Source organism: Meleagris gallopavo, chromosome 10, assembly GCF_905368555.1.
Source record: "Meleagris gallopavo chromosome 10, MGAL_WU_HG_1.1, whole genome shotgun sequence".
Lineage (NCBI taxonomy): Eukaryota > Metazoa > Chordata > Aves > Galliformes > Phasianidae > Meleagris > Meleagris gallopavo.
The window spans coordinates 14,733,559-14,754,594 of NC_139413.1; the positions used below are offsets into that span (position 1 = coordinate 14,733,559).

A 21,036-nucleotide genomic window follows, 5' to 3' on the forward strand; every position below is an offset into this window, starting at 1 on the left:
TCACTCCAGGAGTGCTCAGCTCTGTACACCACTGTACAACAAACAGAACTGCAGCCAAAGCAGCCATATCTCTGACACACAGTATACCCACATCTGGATCTAGTATCAGTAAAAACAGAAGTTATGGCCATGTTCTTCAAAACCAGCAAATTACCATTACTGTGTTGCAGGAACAGATTGTTCACCCTATTTGCAAAGACAAATGCCTTGGCCTGAATATCCTGGTTTTAGACTCTTCTCTTACTGACAGTACAGCAGCAGAACAACTCCCAGCAGAGCTGATCCATTTGGCACAAGGTAACCGTTCACATTAGTGTCTGCTCCTCACAGAGCTCAGCCATACACCCCATGGCAGCTGCCAGAAGCTGTGCTGGCAGTCAGTAGAGGCCACAAAACTGCATTCGTCTGATACAGTCACAGGATTCCTGAAAGTTCTGGAAAGCATCCCAAAAAGCACCACGAGAAAACCCACGGAACAAAACTTTGCTTCACAAGATGCATGCTCAGATTGCCATGCAAGTAATCCAAATCACCGGCGAGCCATCATGGTAAGTAACCAGGATCCATAAGACTGCAGTAACCTGAAATGATATGGAGGTGTGGCAGCGTGACACAGTTACATTGATGCGCTCAAAATAAACACACTGACCAGATGTAACATTATGGTAAGGACATGCCCAACACACTTCGACTCAGGGTGCTATTAGTTCCTGTTTCAATGTAGTACTTCTGAATCACAGCTCAAGGTAGCAGAAATTGTGGATCCTGCAACATAAATTTCATTTCTTCTAGGGGAGGAAAAAACATAAAACCAAAAGCAAAGAAGGCGTTTTCCTCATGGTAGGAAGTGCAGACCTAGTTTTCAAAATAAATAAAACTTCAGAATATCATACAAATGTTTCTGTTAAAGAGCAACTAGCTCAGGAGAGAAATTTCAGCTCAGCCTGTTCCTGAACTCATTCACTTAATAGATCCACACAAAGAAAATTATATATATATATTTTTAAATACATATATAAAAAAATAAAATTAAAACACAAAACCAACAACTCTACCAGCAACCAACTTTCAAGAGTTGTACAAGTGAGCTCTGAGAAAAGCCAAAAGAAAAAGCAGAGACCCTTGTGCTGCATAGAACACACCATAAGGCTTCATTACTCTGAATCTAAGTAGAGGCCAAGTAATGTCTGAGCCTCTAATTCAGCAAAGCACTGAGACACTGAAGGAAGAGACTCCTAATCCCATTATTAAGCCCTTAAACCACTGTTCCCCAATGCAAAAGACATGTTTACCTAGTTATTCTACTATAGATTTTAGGTTACATTATGATGAATGACCATTCACAGTGTATACAACATTTCCAGCAGACCTACTAAGCACACAGTAACTAAATCTACTTTTCTACTACCCATCACTAATGACGTATTTTGAGTTAAAATAACAGACCAGGGTCCTAGAAAGACCTCTGCTCCTATGAAGAAAATTAAGCTAAATGTATACAAGGATTCATATATGGTGTGGACTTCTGTTAGCAGGCAGACTGGCAGAATTCAGAAGATGGGGGAAACAAACCCACAAACCAAAACAAAACCAAAAGCCCTACCCATACCTTAAGGTATTTTAAGGACTGTTTATGTTCCACTGAGGACAGGATGTATATTTTACTAATACGAATTTTGAACAGAGTACTGTTTCAAGAGTAATATATACCCACAAATGGAAAAAAACTGAAGTGCTTCCCTAAATTCACCAGTTCTGGAAGTGCCTGTAGGGACCTGAGGAGTCCACACAGCTGCACACACATTTTCATGTCTAAACTGCAACAGAATGGTTTAAGGTAATTTCACCCAAATGTGACATTTTCTTGTTCAGGAAAAAGAAGAGTAATGCAAAATTATTTGAGGCTAATCTGCCCTAGCTGAACAGAAGCTGAAGATAGTCTTATGGCTGAATATCCAGCCTAATTACAATGGCTGTTCAAAACAAATTAATTAGGTTACTTGTACCTTTTTAAAGTGTCCTTAGGCACTTGACCACAGCTAATAATAAATATCCAGTACTCTTTATCTCTTAAAAAGCAAGCATCATTACCTCTGTTCTAGAGACAGGGAAATTGAAACATGAGTAAGCAAAGTCGTCTGCCTAATGTCACCCTGCAGCGAGCAGAGCAGCCAGGAAGGAAATGCAGGTCTGCAGAGATGCATCTGGTAGCTCAGCCCAACATGGCGAGTTCAAGCACCTCGCTTTATGCACATTTACACAGAAAACAAAGTTGACCCGTTTGTTGCATGCAGATAATAAAATACTGAGCATTCTTCAATCACATTCATTTTATGAATATTCTCATCTCAGATATAAAATGGAAAAACAAAGCAAATCGTAAAAACTATACAGGAAATGCCATCAAGTAAGCATAAGCTTCACTTTACATACATTTCACTCATGATATTGTTCATCACTCCTTTAAACAAACCAGTTAGCAGTGGCCTTTTTAAAATGACTCTAATGTGAAATGCACATTTCCAAGTTTCCTGACGATAGCAACTGAGAGCACGAGATGACTATGGTGCCCATTAAGGAAGATTTCAGTGAGGAAGAAAGAAAAAATCCTGTCATACCGACCAGTCCATGTATAGAAACATTTTTTGCAAATAATTTGTAATTTTATAAATACATAATTTTGATGGCATTTGAAAAACTCTTTCAACTGTTGAATTTTAGCAAATGAAAACAAATAATATACTTTTTAATAAAATAGGAATTGTTTTGGAAGCACAATTTTGAATGAACAATTTCTTTCCTTAAATTAAATCCTGTAACATTAACAGTAGAAGTGTACAAATGAAAACATTTATATTACTTTCTGGAAAAGAAGTGGCAGGGAACACCCAGAAGCACAGTCACTTTACATACACAATGGCTTCATTTAAATGGCCTGAGTAATAACTTCTATTAGGCCATACCAGTTTACTATGCTGACAGCTACTGTCACTTACAAGAAAGCACAAATGTTTAGAAATGCACACTACCTCAAAAACGTGTTTTGTTTGTTGTTGTTGGTTTTGTTTTTGTTTTTTGTTTTTAATAGTAATTTTGAAAAGGCAAAGACAGCATTTTTCATCTGGAATGTAAAAAGTTTTATTTCATGGATGCTTTATTTTAACAGCTGACTGCATTGTAAGATAACATTTTTTCTTGTCACTTCCAGCAAAAAGCAAATGGTTAAAGGCTTTGCAATTAGCCTAAAAGCAAGCACTGGCGAGGCCACTTTACCTGCTGGACAAAGTTCTAAAAGGATGCAAGCTCAGAGAAGGACAGCAGAATTTTGGAAGGGAAGGCAACATCAGCAATACAGGTTCTTACCCAAGCTCCTGCCCCCTCCTACATAAGAACCTGTACTGGAGATAAAAAGAAGGTAAAAAGGTAAGCTGGCTTTATGTGAGCTCTCAGTCAGTCTTTGGCAAGCAGGAAATCTTGTTGGAGCCACACTAAACAAAGCAAACTAAAAGGATGTTCGGTTACCACCAGATTTATGTTACAGCATGCATTTGGTGACTACTGAGGAATAAGCGGTACGATTTTTGCCTGGAACAAATTTATGTGAAGACTTGCTTAGAAGCAAGAGATAGTTCCCACTGCTTGTGAAATGCTGAAGTAATATACAAGAATGGACAAAAATGCTTTGCAGCAGTAGTAGGATAGTAGTGGATATTCGCCAGCAAATGCATTTAAGAAACATATGAAGTCTTTTTTAAAAATTAATTTTTATATGATTATATGTATATAAGTTTAATGTGCATGCATATATATACACATACAAAATGCACTGTGAAGTGCAATCAGACTGTTTAAAGCCTGTTTGATTAATTGGAGTTCACTTTCAAACAAGAGCAAATGTCACATCTGTTTTATCACTTTCTTTGCAGCAGTTAGTGATTTTGCCCTTTTGTTTTTCCTATTTACCCAAAACCCACTTCTTAACCTGTTAGTCAGCAGTTGGGAAGTCTACAGATTTTTATGCCAGGAGAGTCCCACTGATTCACGAGGATGGAGCCACTTTCACTAAACGAATCCCCACCTCACAGTTAACCACACGCAGCACACCGGAGCACTCAGGGCCATCACAACAAAGGCACACAGGGCAGCATCAATAAGCCATACGCCACTTCTATCACTGACTGATACTTGAGATTCGAAGACAGGAACAAGTGTAGCGTTAGCACTGTTTAACTGCTTTCAGTAGGTCTTCATGAACATTATCAAAACATCTAAACCTCGCACGGTTCATGATCTAGATCAAGCCACTTACCGGAGGCACTCAGCTTTTAGCATAGCCTTGCATTTTATAACTTCCGTACCTTTCCATACAGAATTGTGATATGCACATCACAGCCCAGATTAAGCATAAACAACTCTGAGGTCAGTATCCTTTAGTTTGAGGAAGTTTTCTCTTGATGTGACATGAGTAAAATGGCATAGCTCACATTTCACTGTAGTTCCTCTTTCTTTGGGAACATGCCACTCACAGGGAAAAGGGTATTGAGATTTCTGCCGGTATATGCCACTGAAAAGAAAGCAATACCTTCAAAGTGGTACAACCTGATGTGGAATTTCCTCTGAAAAAATACCTAAAGTTAGCTGTTTTACAAAGCTTAAACCCTAGTGGGATTTCCACCTTATCTCCGCAACTTTTCTGTTAGGCATCAGACTACACTTACTGCTGTCGAGGTTACCATCTATAATGTGGGAGACAGCCTAACCAAAGCATCCGATCCCCTTTTTTTAAATTAAATATCCATCATCACTGCCAATTTCATCTTCCCAAAAAGATGAAATAAAAAGAAACAACACAACCCCCAAGTAAGAAATCCCTCCCTCCAACACAACAAAGCCCCTCTACTTGAATCCCACCCCTTCTCAGTACTCCTACTGAAGCTCTGCCCCACGCAGCTTACCTGTAGCACTACCACAGTTACTTATTCACACAGCTCACCACTTCAAACAGGTTTACCAGCTTACATATCATCGTATCAAGTTTGTATTACCATAGCAATTCTTCCTAGACACTTTCGAGCCACTGATTAAAGTTCAGCATTCGGGATGGATCCTTAGCCTTCAGCCATCTCGTGTGCTGCAGTCTCAAGAAGGGCGCTATGTCCCCATTGTGCCTTTCTTTCCTTTGTTACTGCAGTGAGCAGAGCACGAACGTTTAAATCTACCAGAGAATTTCTCAGCGTTTATGAAATAAATATTTCCTTTTTTAAGCGTGCCTTTCTCACTTCTATTCAAACATGAAATCCAATGCTTTCCATTTATGGACTTCTTAGTTTGGTTAATTGTCCAACTAACAAATCCAGAGATGCATTCTTTTCCAGATAAACCGTAACTCACACAGATTTAAAAAAAAAAAAAAAGAAAAAAAAAAAGAGGACAGAACAAAACAGAGAACAAGCACTCTTTAGACAAGGAAGCGGAAGAGCCAGCAGGTTGGGCTGACATTTACAGATAAGAGCACAGTAGCAAAGCGCCTGAATTTTGCCTATGCCTGCAGCTGACAAGCAGAAAAGTAACAGTTGCACGGGGCATTGCCGGCACAACCCGGAGCTGGAAGCGGCCGGCCATCGGATCCGGGGGTCTCGTCGTGCAGCCACAAGAACCCTCGCCGTGTGACCAGCGGCGCTTAGGGACCATTTTCTCCTCCTCCCAGCTCGGAGCTCAACGCCCGCACAAAGGAACCGCTCCTGGTTCTGCGGGGAGCGGCCCCGGGCTCCAACCTGCGCGGGAGCCCCCGGGACCCCCCTCCCTCCCCTCCTCCCTCCCTCCTTCCTCTCGGCCGTGCCCGGAACGGGCAGCGCGTTCCGCTGCGGGCGGCCGGGGGCGCTCGGCAGCCGCGGGGCCGCGGGAGGGCGGGGGGCGCGGCGCGGGCCGGGCCGGAGGGCCGCGGGGGAAGGAGCGAGGGAGCGAGCCGCCAGCAAACAAAAGCGGATCGCGGCCGGCGGCGGGGTGGGGCCGTGACCGGGCGGCGGCGCCTTCCCTCTCGGGGGAGCGCGGCGGGAAGAGGCCCGGGGTGGGCGCGGGCTTCCTCCGCCCCGCCGCCGCCGCCTCCCCGGCCCGGCCCAGTGGGGTGGGCGCCCGGCGGCGCGCCGAGCGGCGGGCAGGGGGCGGCGGGGCGCGGCGGCCGCATCCTCCCCACCGGAGAGAGCGGCTCGGGCGGTGCCCGCCGCTTACCTGCAGCTCGGTGAAAAGGATCTCCCTCTCGGCCGCGTTGGACGCCATTGCGCTGGGGTTTGAAGTCCGCACCTGGACGCTGCCGCCGCCGCCGTCGGGGAGGGGAGCGAGGGAGGCGGGTCCGGGGCCGGGACTAAGGGCGCATCGGGGGCGGGGGGAGCGCTCGGCGCTGAGGCAGGGGGACGCGGGAGGGGCCGCCGCCGACCCCCTACCGCTCATGGGGGTCGCGCCGGGCGCTGGGCCGCGGTACGGTGCGGTGCCGCCGTGCGCTCCCCCGCCCTGTCGCGGCGCTCGGTCCTGGCAGCGCTCGGCCGCCGCGGCTGCTGCTCCTGCGGCCGCCGCGGATGTCGCACCATTTGGCTGTCACCCTGTCGCAAAAGCGGCGCTGCTTTGCGGCACCCAGAGCACGTGACAGTTGGGGGGGGTGGGGGCGGGAGGGTGCTGGCTGGGAGCTTCTGTTCCCTCGCGGGCAGAGCACTCCCCTCAGCAGCGCTCCCTCAGCAGCCCTCCCTTCGGCCCCCGGCTCCCTCCTGCGTTTCCTCCTCCTGTGAATCCCCGGTTCCCAGAGTCCCGTTGTTTCCCTCAGTGATGGCTCGGCCCCGCCGCTGCCGAGGGCGGCTTAAACCCCCGGCCGTTGGTAGCCATCCCGAGCCCGGCTGCCTCGCGGCCGCAAGGAGAACAGCCACGCGCCGCCCCGGGAGCCGGCAGGTTGCGGCGAGCAGGGGCAGCGAACGCGGTTCTCCAAAGCATAAAGGGGCTGAGCGACAGCGTGCGGGTGCCGGGTGAGTTCGGGGCCCGGTCGTGCCCGCTTAGCCCCCAGAGGCAGCTCTGAGAGCTTCGAGGGCAGCGCCCGTGAGGAAGTGGCGCCTCTTCCCTCGGCGGCACCCGCCGCGATTCTCGGTTTCCTGCCTGCGTGTTGTTGTTCCACCTGTTCGTGAACGCTTTTGCTGCCCGCACTGTACGCACACGTGCGTTCGCGTTCCGCCCTCATTTCAGACGTTGCACTGGGATAATTGAGCTCATGCAAAACGCTGCGTGGAAGTAATTAAAACTGTTTTCGCCTGTGCCGTTCCTGCCGGGCTCGTACAAGCTGAGGTATTTTCTGTAGGTGCATCTTCATGCAAGCACTCGTGCTTGCTGTGTTCATTTCAGTGCACTGCTGTGTGGCTGCAGGCCCAACGTGGTCTGTTTGCTGTAGAACTGCAGGTTCAATTCTAGAGGGGAAAAAAGGAACAGGAGAGGTCAAAAAGAAGCAAACAATTTACTACAAGCAAATTCAAAACGTTTTGTGTTCTTATGCTTCCACTGAGCACCAGACAAACTCAGCAACCTGAAGTGCTGTTTATCATGCAGTACAGGAGAAGCCTATGGATGTCTCCATGAGTTAATTTTGCATAAAAGCAAAATTAAGGTATTTGTACTCTGACAGTGCACATCTGTACACAAGTGAGATATTTTCCACTGCATTGATATTATCCATAAGCTTGCACGTGTACAAATTCATATGCAGGCTTAGTTCAGTGCAACTACTGGCTTTAATTTCTGTTTTGTGTGGCCAGGCAATTGCAGGCTGGGATGAAGAGTTGAAGGTAGAGGGGAGGAAAACTTTACCTGCTGGTTGTCTAACAGTCACAGTTCTACAAAGAATATCGAAAACATTCATGAATCAAGGGAAACAGTTTTAATGCAAGGTCACACTGGTCTTCCTCACTGCTTGCTGTCATGTACATCAGATGTCACAAGTGAAGATACACCACCCCAGGCTAAACTGGGAATTGTCTCAGGAACAGGGTTAGACTGGAATAAAACTGTTGAGGTGTGTGCCTTCTGTGGTGAATAGAAATTCCTCACATGCACTTTGAGTTCTTGAGTATTTTTTTTTTACTTATGTTGCAGTTTTCATCTACAGAAGGAATTCTAACTTGGAAGGTCATGTAGGTCACATTTCTGACCCTGTTGGCATCATATAAACATCTTTATGTAAGAAGAGCCTTAAGGTACCTTACTCAAATCTTAGGTATAAAGAATTTCAGAAGTTGTTCATACAGCACAATTGTGAGAAAGGCTATGTGGGAGAGTCCTACTTACTCTGCCTTCACCACACATTCAAGCTCAACTTTTACCATAGCCAGAGTTCCAGTTATCCAGTGAAATCTGTGCTAGCATAGCTTTGCTTTAATTCATATGAAGCCGTCATGAATCATTAGGCAGAAATCAAAAAGCTTAGTGAAGCTTTGGGTGCATTGTGGAACAATGTGGAAGAGCAAGGAAAGACAGTTATACAATAATTTAATCTTTTAGAGCGTGGTAGTGTGATGCCAAGCTTTAAAATTTATTTGGACTTTTTTTTTGAGAACAAGTGTTTAAAGATATATGCAAGTAATCAAAAATTACTGCATTATTCTACCTTAATTACTTCATATACTTGTCATCACACATGTGGTCCATTACTGCTACTATTGCAGAGGAGGAGTCTATGTGTGTGCTTTGTAAGGCGTGGTCAGAAGGAAACACAAAGAGTACCCCACACAAAGAAAACTTGCAGCTGTATGAGCAGGTGTCAACAGTTGATAAACTCTGAGTGTCTGAAACAGACAGCTGATTTAGATCATGCTCAGTGTAGACTACCCACTGAATGAAGGCTAGACATAGTTACCCTGTAAAGACAGGGCCTATAAACTTTTTTTGTATTCCCAGTGTAATTTATACTACTTGTAAGGACAAGGTCTTGGGTTCTGTGATAGAAGTGTATTGGTACAAGAATTGAAAAAAGAACAAAACATTGTTAGCTATATCTCTGATAATTGAATCATTCTTCCTCCAGATTCCAGAAAATACAAGGCATTGCTGGACAGCTGTAGCTCTACATTTAAGTACTCTGACAGTGAATTACTGAGCAAGAGAGAACATTCCAAGTGAGTCTCAAAATAGAAAGCAGCTAAGTACGTAAGTCCATGAATTTAGCATTATGTGGAATCCTGAGTTTAGCCTTTGCTTTAAGATGTCAGAATGCTTTTTCTTCAGCACTTATTCTGTTGGATCATTCCTTCAATTATCATACTGGAAAAGCAAAATGAACAAAAGGGACAACAGTACCCCTAGCTAAGTTACATTTGATTATTTCTTTTTTTTCAGGTTGTTTTATTAAAACCTTTGTCCTAAAGTACTGGCAGAGTAAATTGCTATGACTTTTAATGTTTTATGTATTATGAAGTGTAATGCCATAATGGAATGGAAAGTACTGCAATAATAGCAGAGTGGCAAAGTCTTTAGTTATTACAAACAAGAACAAGCCCAAATACAGAAGCTGTGGACATAGAAGTGAAGGAAAAGAGCTACTTACCTTTAGAGGGCCTTAGGTAGATAGGGATCTCCAGCAAGAGATGCTGTCACCTCCACTGCCCACCCTTAAATGAGGTCTGGGAAGGGCTGGATCCTGGCTCCAATCCTTTTGGTCACTCAGGGGCATTGCATGCAGCTGAGCTCCCCTGGTTGGCCTTGCCTTCCCACCAGGTGCTCAATCACTGGTTCAGGCTGTGACTTAGCATTTGCACTACACAAGTGTACCTTATGAATCCTTGAGCACATTACAGAACTCATTAGCAAAATAACAAGGATACTGTAAGCAAAATACAAGATATTTTTTAGATTAGGTCTAACTAGCCCTCTATATCATGAAAGGGAGAGCGTGATTTCACAGATTGATGCATGTAGAAATTAGGATAGAGGATATGTGAAGAAAAGCAGATGTGTGTAATCATTATATTATTATAATTATTGATATCAAGACACTACCAGGAAAAAAAGCTTTTCTTTAAGCTTTTGATTGGTCTTGCCTGATTAAATTAGTGATGTATTTTAGAGGGAAAACAGTGTATAATCGTGATTGGTGTGGATGACATCAAAGAAGAAATAAGATCCATCTGTTAGGTGAGTGAGGGTACAGCATTTTTAGCCTAGCACCAAAATTCTTAGGCACAAAGTAAGAGCTAGAAATTAATGAACTTTTTTTGATAGGGGAAGAATTAATTAGGTTTGCAAGCAATATCAGTACCTGTTAAAGAAAAGTATTTTCCATCCCTTCTTTTCCCACTCTTCACTGCAAAGTGGAATACTAAAATTCACAGCACAAGTCTAATTTATGCAAGCAGTTTCTCTAAATTCTTTTGCTTAGGAAATAAGGTAAGTATATAAAAGAAATGGACTACCTGATGTTAGCTTTCAGGGTTTTTTTGTTTTGTTTTGTTTTTTTCCTTCTTCAGTTGTCTTTTTAGTAATGTTGGTATTTGTTCTCCCTGACTTGTAAACATAGAAACATTACTCTTGTATTTTAACAGTTGTTATTCTAAGTTGGAATTGGATCCTCTGAAAACCCTATGAAATCCTGGAGAATCAGACATGGGGAAAATGAGATGAACATATGTATACAACTTTTTATTTCTTTTAATTTTTACTTTTTACCTTCTTATTTTGCTTCTCAGATAATTATGGAGATAGGAGAATGCTTTTCTTCAAGAGATTCCAGTAATAATTCTTGAAATAAATTGAGAAGGAAATGTGTTGAGGTTGGATTAAAAAGAGAGCTTAATATCATAATCTTCTTTAGACCAGGTCTTGCTGATATTTATTAAAGAAAATGCTAAATCAGGGGAAAAATGTCAAAGGTGTGGGTAATTTTAGTGTGTTTAGCTTGACAATGTTGTTTCTTTTACTGAAAACTCACTTCTTCCACAGTATTTTGTGAAAGTTAATCTGAATGAGTAATTTCTCAAAGGGAATTCCATATTAAAAAAAAAAAAACTAATAAACGAAACAAAAGAAACAAAAAGAAATACACACATAAACAAACAAAACCCAACCAAAACCCAACCAAACAAAACCCAAACAAAACCCAATCCAGAGAGAGAGCACGAGAACTCTGAGGCTGTTGCTGATGTACCTCTGACAGTGAAGAGGACGTTTCCAAAGATAAAACTAAAGTGACTATGTAAGTTTATTTAGCTCTTCTGGTGCCTGCTTGCAAATTTTGTGTATTCCCAAACTATTCATTTAATACCCTTTTGATTACATAGCTAATGTTAACATTTTTGACTGAGATACTGTGACATAATCATAGATCTGCTACCAATTGTGGTGCACTTTATAGTTAAAAATTGCCTAGGATTTACATACCTATTACCCAGGGCTAGATGTTGCATATTATCACCTAGCAATGTAGACAGATGCCTTGAGGAGTGGAGTGCAACAAACATTACCTATTTTATTGATTTTGGACCCTGGGATGACTTGCAGTGAGTGAGAAAAGAGTGCTGGAGGGGAAGGAGAATAATTTCTGTTCTTATCTACTCTTATGAGGAGAAACTCTGACTTATGAATGACAGTTAATGTTTGTGGAAAGAATGTGTCCCACCTGTGCAGAACCACCTGGAAGATCAGACCTTATTTCTTTAAAGGAGATCAACTTGGATTATTTGAAGTAATAACAAAATGCTGTATGTCTTTACATTAAGGCTATGATCCTACAAGCAGATCAACATGATGGATCTTTACACCTATGCTAAGTCCCAGTGATTCTAATTAAACTTGATGATAAGATCAAGCTTAACATACTCAGTGCTGTTTCTGCAGTGAGCACAGATGGGCTTCTGTGTTTCTATTGAATCCACTGAAGTGAATTGGGCTTGGTGCATTATTTGTGACATTAAGGTCTTATTTTTTATGAATGCAGATAAGATATCAGTACAAGCAAGGTGACTATTACCTGTGCTTGGTTCCTAACCTTATTTGCTTTCTTTCTGTAAATAGTAAGCATGTTAATATATCCCCATGTATCTGATCTAAAATATCCTAGTTCATTAGAAAAGTAGGGCAAGATTCCATGAAGATGCATTCAAGTGTGACTCATGTCATGCTGTTATGAAGAAGACTGACTTTCTGAAGACACGTTGGTGATTATGGCCTACAGTTTTCATGGAGTGACATTAGAATACTGAGGCTTTTGTGGAGATTGAAGCATTTTCACGTGTGGCTTTTGAGTGTGCAACTTCCCATGATTCTGTGGAAAATCTAATTCCTACAGAGTACTTTGTAAATACAAAAATAAAACAACAGTCAAGCACAAGATCAATAGTAAATTTAAACGGAGTCTGAGAATTACAGTATGTCTGAAGTTGAAGTCTGTGTTTGGAGGAAAGGGAAATGTATTGCAAGGAATGAGTCAGACATGGGAATCTCCAGAAAGGGGATACCCCACTGAGTAGAGTATCTGTGCTCGAAAAGCTGCCACAAGGACATCTCTGCATACTTTTGAGGTGAGATTTGATCTATCTTTGAAAGATGTTATTGCCAGCAGTACTAGCCTCTGCAGATTTGCTAGTAGCTCCCACCACAGTATGCAAAAGGCAGAAGACTGTGTCCATTCTCCACTGCATGATAGTACTGACAGACTGGTCTCGTCATGTATTATGGAAGATGATGTGTGGACTCGTGAATTTTTGATTATCCTCAGCAAAGTTTTGTTTGCTGTTCTGAAATCTACAGCAAAAACTGACAGAGGCAGGAACTGAGAAGAGGTACTGCTATGGTGCTGTGCCTGATGGTTTAGTGTCCGTACATCAAAGCTTTCTATAGCTCTTGTGGACACTATAAACAACTATGGCAAACGATCCTGAAACAAACTTCATCAGACACTCAGGCTTAGATGGAAATGATTTTTGGTCATGATTAACTTGATGGCTGTTTTTTCTCTCTGTCTTTATCTCTCCTCAGAGAGAATAATCTGCATGTGTAACTCTGTTGGATTGAAGTCCTAAGTAGTTATTAACTTGTACTTAGTATGCAATGAGTCTGAATTAAAAGGGTAGATCTATCTTCATCTAATGAACACCTAAAAAAAAGACTGACCAGGCAGGTTGTAGCTGGCTGTAATTGTGTTTTCCATGCTCATCAAATAAAAGGTGCCTTTCATTCTTGTATATCCATAGTACTTGCTTTAATAGAACTGACATCCCCAAGAGAGAGCTTAAAAGTTTTCAGGAAAAGGGACATATGTGTCAAGCAGTACTAAGGGAAAGATGCATTTGAAAAAAACTTTTGTGCTCATACCAAACATGCTACTGATTCTCTCGCAGCTCTGCTTCCTCTTCTCCATTCTCCCCCTGCCTCCCCCCAGTCTTTTATTCTCATTCTATTGCAAACAAATGCACTCTCTTGCAATATCATGTGGCGTCAGATTGTTTGATTCACATTCTTGTACTTTTGAGCTCAGTGGTTCAGACAAGTTGTTACAGTGTGTTCTATACATACCCTTAATAAGTTGTTTAAGCATCAGTAGGAAGAAAAAGCATTATTATTATTTTAAATGTTGATTTCCTTTTTGAGTAAAATAGCAATCTTAGAGGTTGGACAGGGGAATTAGTTGCACTTTCTGTATACTTTCTGAATACCTTTTTAACACATCTTTGGTGTTCAAAGATTTTCTGTTTTGTGGAGAAGTTTGTAGGTAGATGATTCCTGAAAATACCCCAAATGTAGAAGGGCTTAGGTGAGATTTTTATGCTGTAGACTAGTTGCAAAGTTAATTGTTGAGTTGCTCCTGATTGAGAAGCTAAATGATTTGGTGTCTCAAAGAGCAACAACAGTTAAGTTCTTTTGCCTTCCATAATTTAATTAGGTACATAGATGCTAGTGATTTTTTAATAGCATAATTCTTATGAACACTTAACGTTACAATTTAGCCTGTTACAGAAAAAAAGAACAAACTGGATATCTAAAGGACTAAAGTGAATTCATTTGATGTAAGTGGCTTCAAGGCATCTTGAAATATATTCATTAACATCTTGCACAGTCAGTATGGCCTCTGATTTGAACCACTGTAATTGCGTAACAAAATGTATCAATAGAAATACAAAATGCTTTCAGAGTGCTTTGCTACCTAGCAGGTAGTTTGCAGTCTGTAAACTTGTTCTTTCTTTGAAAGAAAAATGAAGCTAGAAGCTACTGAGGAACGTGTGGAAAAATGTTTTTGGTCTTGGTCTGTTTTCTGTATCTATGCTGCCAAGGAGCAGTCAGTCAGAGGCAAACTCTGAGGTGATGCTGATGAAAGCGAAGGCTGAAGTATACTAGGCTGGTTTTTTAAATGTGATAACCTGAACTTTCTTTACATTCATTGACCTCTTTGCTTGCTGCAATGTTGAGGTGCCTTTAATGAAGGCATCTTTTACACAAGTGTTAGAAAAGTCTTTAACTAGTGGAATGTGTTATTCATTGTGCTCTCATTCTTTCCTGGTTGACTTGCTCCTTGATTTTTGTGTATCTGTTCCCTTTTTCCTTTTCCCCCACTTAGTGGAAATAGTGCAGTGATGGAACAAAGCATGAAAACAAAGTATAATAATCTAAAAATAAAATAAGGCTTACCTTCCTTTTGTCCTATATTTTCTTTTCATCCCAACATCTATCCAGGATGAGCTAAGATTAATGTAGTTGCAATAGTGATGGAGATTCGCATTAGCAGCCTGATGTTTTTTTTTTAATCATGAAAGATATTAGTAACAATTATTAAAAGATAGCAACTTGTATAGACATTAGAAGAATGAATTTTGACATGGACCTAAACACAACAGCGTGTCCAGTTACATTACACCAGCCATGCATGTAGAAGTTGGTTTAACATCAGAAAAGTGTGATAATAGACAGCTTTACAGTTCCTTTACTATCCTGTCTACTGTGTTATGAGACATATTTAGTTTAAATACAGCAGACAATGCATTACTACTTGGTTTTGTAACATTCAGATTACCAAAACATGCTTTGAACATGTGAATATTTAGTAAGTATAATCAACAGAAATCATTTGAAAGGAAAAGGTGAAGCAGAGGTCAGTTGGGGGTTGCCATTCACGGGCTGCCCTTAACTGTTTATTGCTTCCCCTTTTCCCAGCAAATCCTGTATTTAAGAAGGATTGTAAGGCCTGTGTAATCATTGAGGATTTACTTCCTTTGGTGTCACAGAGCTGCATTCAGCAGCAATGCTGCTGTTTCTTTTTTTTTTTTTAAATGCACACGACACTTCTAAAAAGGTACAGATGAATGTTACCAGGAGGTGTTTTCGATAGCAACAAGTATAAATTGTTGTTTGATATTTGAAATGTAGATAGTCTTATGTTCAAATTCTGGCCTCGTGCTGACAACAGGAATCTTAGGTGCAGCTGATGTAAATTGGAATTCTGGCTAATGAGGTCAAGAGTTTTTTTTTTTTTTTTTAAACATGTGCTGGTACAAAATCTTGATTCTCAGTTCGGTTTTAAAATATAGAGGAAGTCTAAATATGTGATAGTTAGCGTGAATGCTAAATCACTACTTTCTTAACTGTCTGTGTTGAACAGAGAACATAATGCTTCAAGAAAACTGCTTGATATTTCTTACTGCTTAATGTTCCTGTAAATTATGTAGTGTAGATTGATAACTGAAGATAACTGAATATAGATATTACTTTATTAGATTAGATATTATAACTGAAAATAGATATAGCTGTAGATAACTGGAATTAATGTTTGAACTAAAGTGCTTGAGAATTTCAGTTTACTCCATACTGTTAACACTCTTTAATGTAGGTAAAGTACTGAAAATTGTTTATTCATACATAGCTTTCTTTCTTTCATAATCTGCAAACAGCATTTCTAAGTATCTCTAGTAAAAAAAAAAAGGGAAAAAATAAGTTTGCCAATGGCAAATTTGTTATAAATGAAAAATGGAATTTAAAGAATATTTTCTGTATCAATGGAAATTTTAATATTAAATTGCTCCATCTAGTGGCAAACTTCTGAAGCTGGTTGTTTTCCTTCAATGATTATCGTCCTTTAGTGATGATTATTCCTTTTGAGGATTTAAGATGCTACTTTCCCCTTGGAAATTCTTTGACAAGGGAACTCTGTATGTGACAAGACAAAAGCCCAGATTTTTCTTCCAGTGAGTTCTGAGGAATTTCACTTTTTACTTCAATGGAAGCAAGCATAATGTGCCCAAGTGTCAGAACTGCATTTGAGTAGCTAGTTTGAATTATTCTTGGGACTGGAAGGGCAAAGGGAAGAGGTGGATTGCATCAATAATTTATTCAACAAAGATGAAGTCTCTGATTCCTTGGCAAATAATTAAAATACACAATGAATCGTAATACTGAGTACAGCATACTGAGATGCACCTTGCATTCTAAAATGAGATAAGTTTCTGTTGCGGGATGTTTCAGTCAAATCCTAACTGGCTTTGATATGATAGGGGTGAACTAACTGAATGATTTGTTGATGTCGATATCATTTGTCAGCAATTGGAATTCTTATGCCAATCAAAGAGAAAACCGCTGTGTTTCTTGGTCATAGGAAAATGGGAGAGAATTCAAAAGGAAAATCACCAAGGAAAGGCTCTCTGATGCCTTCTTCCTTTGCATGCCTTGAAAAGACACATTCAGACAGAACAGAAGGGAGCCCTTGAGGAGGCTTGTGTATTTATTTCCCCCTGCCCACTGCTGTGATCTCTTATGCAGCTGGCTTTAAAGAGAACTCATGGACATAGAACAATGAATCAGTTTGAGGGTAGTTTCATAGTATTGTTTTTTTGTGTCTGAATGGAGCACAAAACTGTGCAGCCAGCAGCTCAAGTCTGACTATGAAGTAAAAATATTTAAAAATGAAAAGGAAGAAAATGGAAAAGTACTGAAATAGCTTAAAACCAAATTTTTAAGTTTTAGTTTAATAATAATTAAAAAAAAAAAAAAAGTCTGTGTTTGAGAATGTAATGGATGCATTGAACTTGCTGGCACTCCATCCTTTACTTCTCACATTCATTTTTCAGTTTTGGTTAATCTGCCACATAAATAATGTATACACCTTTAATTTCCTGGTAGATTAATTCTCCCTTCTCAGTCCAAGTCTGAATACTCCTTTTAGATTAAGCAACTGTTCTCAACACTAGAAGAGTTGCAATTTATTCCAAGACTGTTCTGTTATTCAAGTGAATAATGGAACATAAACTTTGTAGTGCACTTTCCCAGACTTCCTCTCCCCAATTAGTTTGGTCACTTAAAACTGCAGATCACTGTTCCTATCTTCCTTTCCCAGGCAAATGAACCCATTAAATATCACAATTGCATAACTTCCCTACACGCTAACTAAAGTTTCCTTACAACATTCATTTTAGCTTCAGCTGTATACTTCTGGTTGAACTTGTAGTCTTTGAAATATAAGGCAACACATCTTGATAATAATGCATGAGCAAGTAATTAATGTTGCTATGAACTGGAATGACACTTCTTATCTTTTGTAGTTCTTACATAGCTGAGGTCTTCCTAGGCAGTAAAGCCAATTAGGTGTACCCCATCTTTCCTTATTTCTAGTGGCTGAGGGAATTGGGTACTGTATGGGAACTGCTGAATCACAGCCTGAACCTCTGATTGATCACCTGAGGCGAGCAATGAGTCAGCCACAGGAGCACAGGTGAAGGCAATTCAGTGTGCTGCCGGAAGGGGTGGAGCCTGGCTGCACCTCTCCTAGACCCATTTAAGAGCTGACTGCTAGCAGGGAAGGATCTCTTCTGGAGATTCTTCCTCTGGGGTTTTGCAGCGAGCCCAGGATGCAGGCAAGCTTTCTATCTATTCTCTTTTTGTTTTTATAATCTGCTTTGCCAAACTCTCTTGTTTATTTCATAATTATAGCATCTTTATATTCATTGACTATACAGGTACGCTTTATGAACTGTAAGTCTTGAAGATAGCTAGATACCAGAGTTGCTGAAACTGAGTTTCTTTCCCTGGTACTTGCATACCGATGAAAAACTGAACAATAAGCCTTGGCCTTTGCTCCTCTTTCTGTTGAGCTGGGGAAACAAATGTAACAGTGATTCTGATGGTTTTCAAGGTCCCGGGGAAGGGGTTATTATCAAAAATGCAATTGTGAGGGGGGAAAGAAAGTGTTGTTTGAATCCTTAAATTGTTTGAAATACTTTGTAATTCACAAATCAAAGGTAGTTTAGTTTGGAGTATTGACTTTTTTCCAGTTTGTCTCTTGAAATTGTTTGATCTCTTTCCTTTAACCTTACTGGAATTTGATGTTGACTATTTTCAATGGATAGGATACATACCTAAAATAATGTGAAATACAGAATTGCTTTTTTTTGTTGTTGTTGTCCTTGATCAAACTTTTCATTGGTAAGTGAGACTAACTAGGAAGGATTCATCTTCTCTTCCAGATAGTTGGAAACATATTAGTACCTGTTGAACTTTCGAGAGGTGGGTTTCCCTGATTGCTTTGGCAATAAATCTGTATTTATTTTGAAAGACTTTTTCATAATACTGCTTAGCTATAGAGTGAGTACTCTATTGTGCCAATCTAACATCTTAAAATGGCTATATATTATCCATCTTGATTCTGTTATCAAGATTCAGTAGGCAAGTTTTTGTTTCTGTGTGCTATAAACCTTGATCTTATATTCTCAGGAGGGTATTGTCAGGCAGTGTTAGACATGGCTTATAGTTCAGCAAACAACATCAAAGTTTTCTCATTTACTATAACACACACTTCTTGATGGGGGAAAAAAGCTATCTGTTTTTTGTCACACTTGTTGCATATTGTCTTGGAAGTGGTCTAAGATAATCTGGCTCTTTTTTTCCGTTGTTAGAACCTCAGTTCAGAGGGACACTTTAAAAAATTATTTAGATTTCTCCAAGTGTTCAATCTACACTTTTGAGATTGCTTTATCTTAAAGCAGCAGAAAGTTCCTCTGAATGAATGAATGATAAACATCTGTGGAGTTCTTGCGTTGTTTCTTCTTTCCTGACTATTTCAACACACTGAATCAGAAGGAATAAACTTCAAAATTAGCTCCAGAAATACTGAAAAGCAGTGAAGGCTTTTGTTAATTTAAAGTATTGAACTGGCCTTTTTGACCACTCTTTCTCCCCATAGGTTGGGGAATACAAACTTTCCCACTCCTGGTTTAAGCTCATTTAGTGTCACTGATGACTGACGAGGTAGAGATAAAAGGCTAAGAAGGTAGTTGAACTTAAATGCTCATTTCTTCTTCTTTATAACTATAGAGATTTCAGAAATGGACCAAGTCCAGTAAATTATATTAATGCCAAAACTGCAGATACGAATTAAATTTTGCAGATGAGTTGAATTGTGCATGATGACTTTTTCACAAAGGTTCTGATTCAGCTGGTTTTAGTTGGGTGGAAGTCCTATTGAAATCCCCATAAAAACTCTAGGATCAGCATCTAGATTTTGCCTCTGCTCAGTAATTGTTTTCTTTAACGTGTTTTTAGAACACTCTAAGCAAGGAATGAACAGCTTATCTTATCAAGATTTATAGTCAGTAACTTCTGTAGTCTTGTGAAGAAGATGTCTGGTGTGCAAATAACAAGGCTAAAGCGATTGTCCATGAAGTAAACAAAAATTTCAGCTAGTTTTTCATCCTGAATACCAGCTGAACAATACTTAGATAACACCACCTATTGGAAACCCTTTTATAATCCTGAACCCATATCTAATTTTATCAAATCTACAGCTGAATCGAATTTAACTTAAGCTTTATTTGAACTTCTGTAACCATGATTTCACATTTGTGAAATTTGTGAATGTTCTTTTTAATAAAAAAAAAAATCACTTAAAAAAATAATTCTTATATAGAGGTTTCAGTGCTTGTTCAGTTCAAATAGAAAAGTAAATATTTCTTTGTTTAGGAAATGTCTTCTGAGCCATTACATCTGCAGACAAAGGGAGTTCATCTCAAATTGATAACCATACTATATCTGAAACAAATGTATCTGAAATGTCTTGGTCCAGTCACTTTTTTTCCTTTCTCATCAGTCTGAAAAATCAAATGAAACATCTCTGAAGATCCCTGATTGATGTTGTCAGCTTTGTACAAATTTTACAGTGTATCTCAGGAAATGTTCGAAGAGAGGCAATAATTTTCAATCTATTTTCAAATATCCCATTGTAAAGTTTTTCTATTAGATTATACCAAGCCTATTGCTGACAAGTTATGTGTTTTTGTGTGTTGTGTGTTTATGGGTAGCAGCTTTTACATGCATATCTTCATAAGTATGCATGAGAGAATGATATATTGGTGATATTTCCTACTTCTATTATGCCATCACAAAGTACATTTTTTTCTGTAAACCATGCCATCTATTTCTCATATTATAGACAAACTGATTAACTTATTTTCTTGGAAACCATGTGAAACTTCGTTTCATCTCCTAATGTATGTATGAATTTTCCAAATATTTCTAAACAATGCTTCAGGGCCTGATCCGGTAATTCACTGGCAGGAATGTTAAAGTACAGGAAACTGTAACAAAGAAAAAACATTTTCTTCCTAAAAATGGAACTTTGACAAGATAATACTATTAATTCCTATGTTTATTTATTTTTCCCAGCTTGCAAAGAAAGTGGGAATTTTCTTAATGGACCTAGTCTGCAAAGTCACATGTTGATATGATTTGACTAAAGCAAGTTCATGCACTTAAACTGCATAAAACTATACAAATATTACTGCTGATTTGGTTACTTTTTGGATGTATTCAGTGAATAAATAACTGTTAGTCAACAGCATGAAAATGCAGCATTAGGAGCACAGACTCTTGTATCCTCGTTCATACAAACTCTGCAGGAGATCCTGGGCTGTGATAGAAGTGGAAATACGTAAGAGCTCTAAAATTCTCTCAGGAACCCCCTCCAGTCCATAGCAGAATGGCTGGCTGCTAGCCATGCTGTCACTGGCTGTTGGCCAGCTCCAGTACTCTGTGACCCCCTCT

At 40.1% G+C, this 21,036-nt stretch overlaps 2 protein-coding genes across 4 annotated transcripts in view; one reads left to right on the forward strand and one right to left on the reverse strand.

The window, feature by feature from the left end:
• The window catches only part of PKN2 (protein kinase N2), a 52,509-nt gene extending 46,062 nt beyond the window's left edge, over positions 1-6,447 (reverse strand). Inside the window, exon 1 of one of the 3 annotated variants that reach the window (XM_085231045.1) lies at positions 6,229-6,447. In XM_085231045.1, coding sequence (XP_085087171.1) covers positions 6,229-6,447 — 219 coding nt within the window. Of the gene's footprint in view, positions 1-3,273; positions 3,297-5,045; positions 5,402-6,228 lie in introns of those variants that run through there. The other 2 variants (XM_085231046.1, XM_085231047.1) reach the window with 2 other exon arrangements.
• The window catches only part of LOC116216988 (uncharacterized), a 451,866-nt gene continuing 437,275 nt past the window's right edge, over positions 6,446-21,036 (forward strand). Inside the window, 3 exon segments of the mRNA XM_085231079.1 lie at positions 6,446-6,482; positions 6,485-7,010; positions 9,053-9,143. Coding sequence (XP_085087205.1) covers positions 6,446-6,482; positions 6,485-7,010; positions 9,053-9,089 — 600 coding nt within the window. The 3' untranslated portion in view covers positions 9,090-9,143.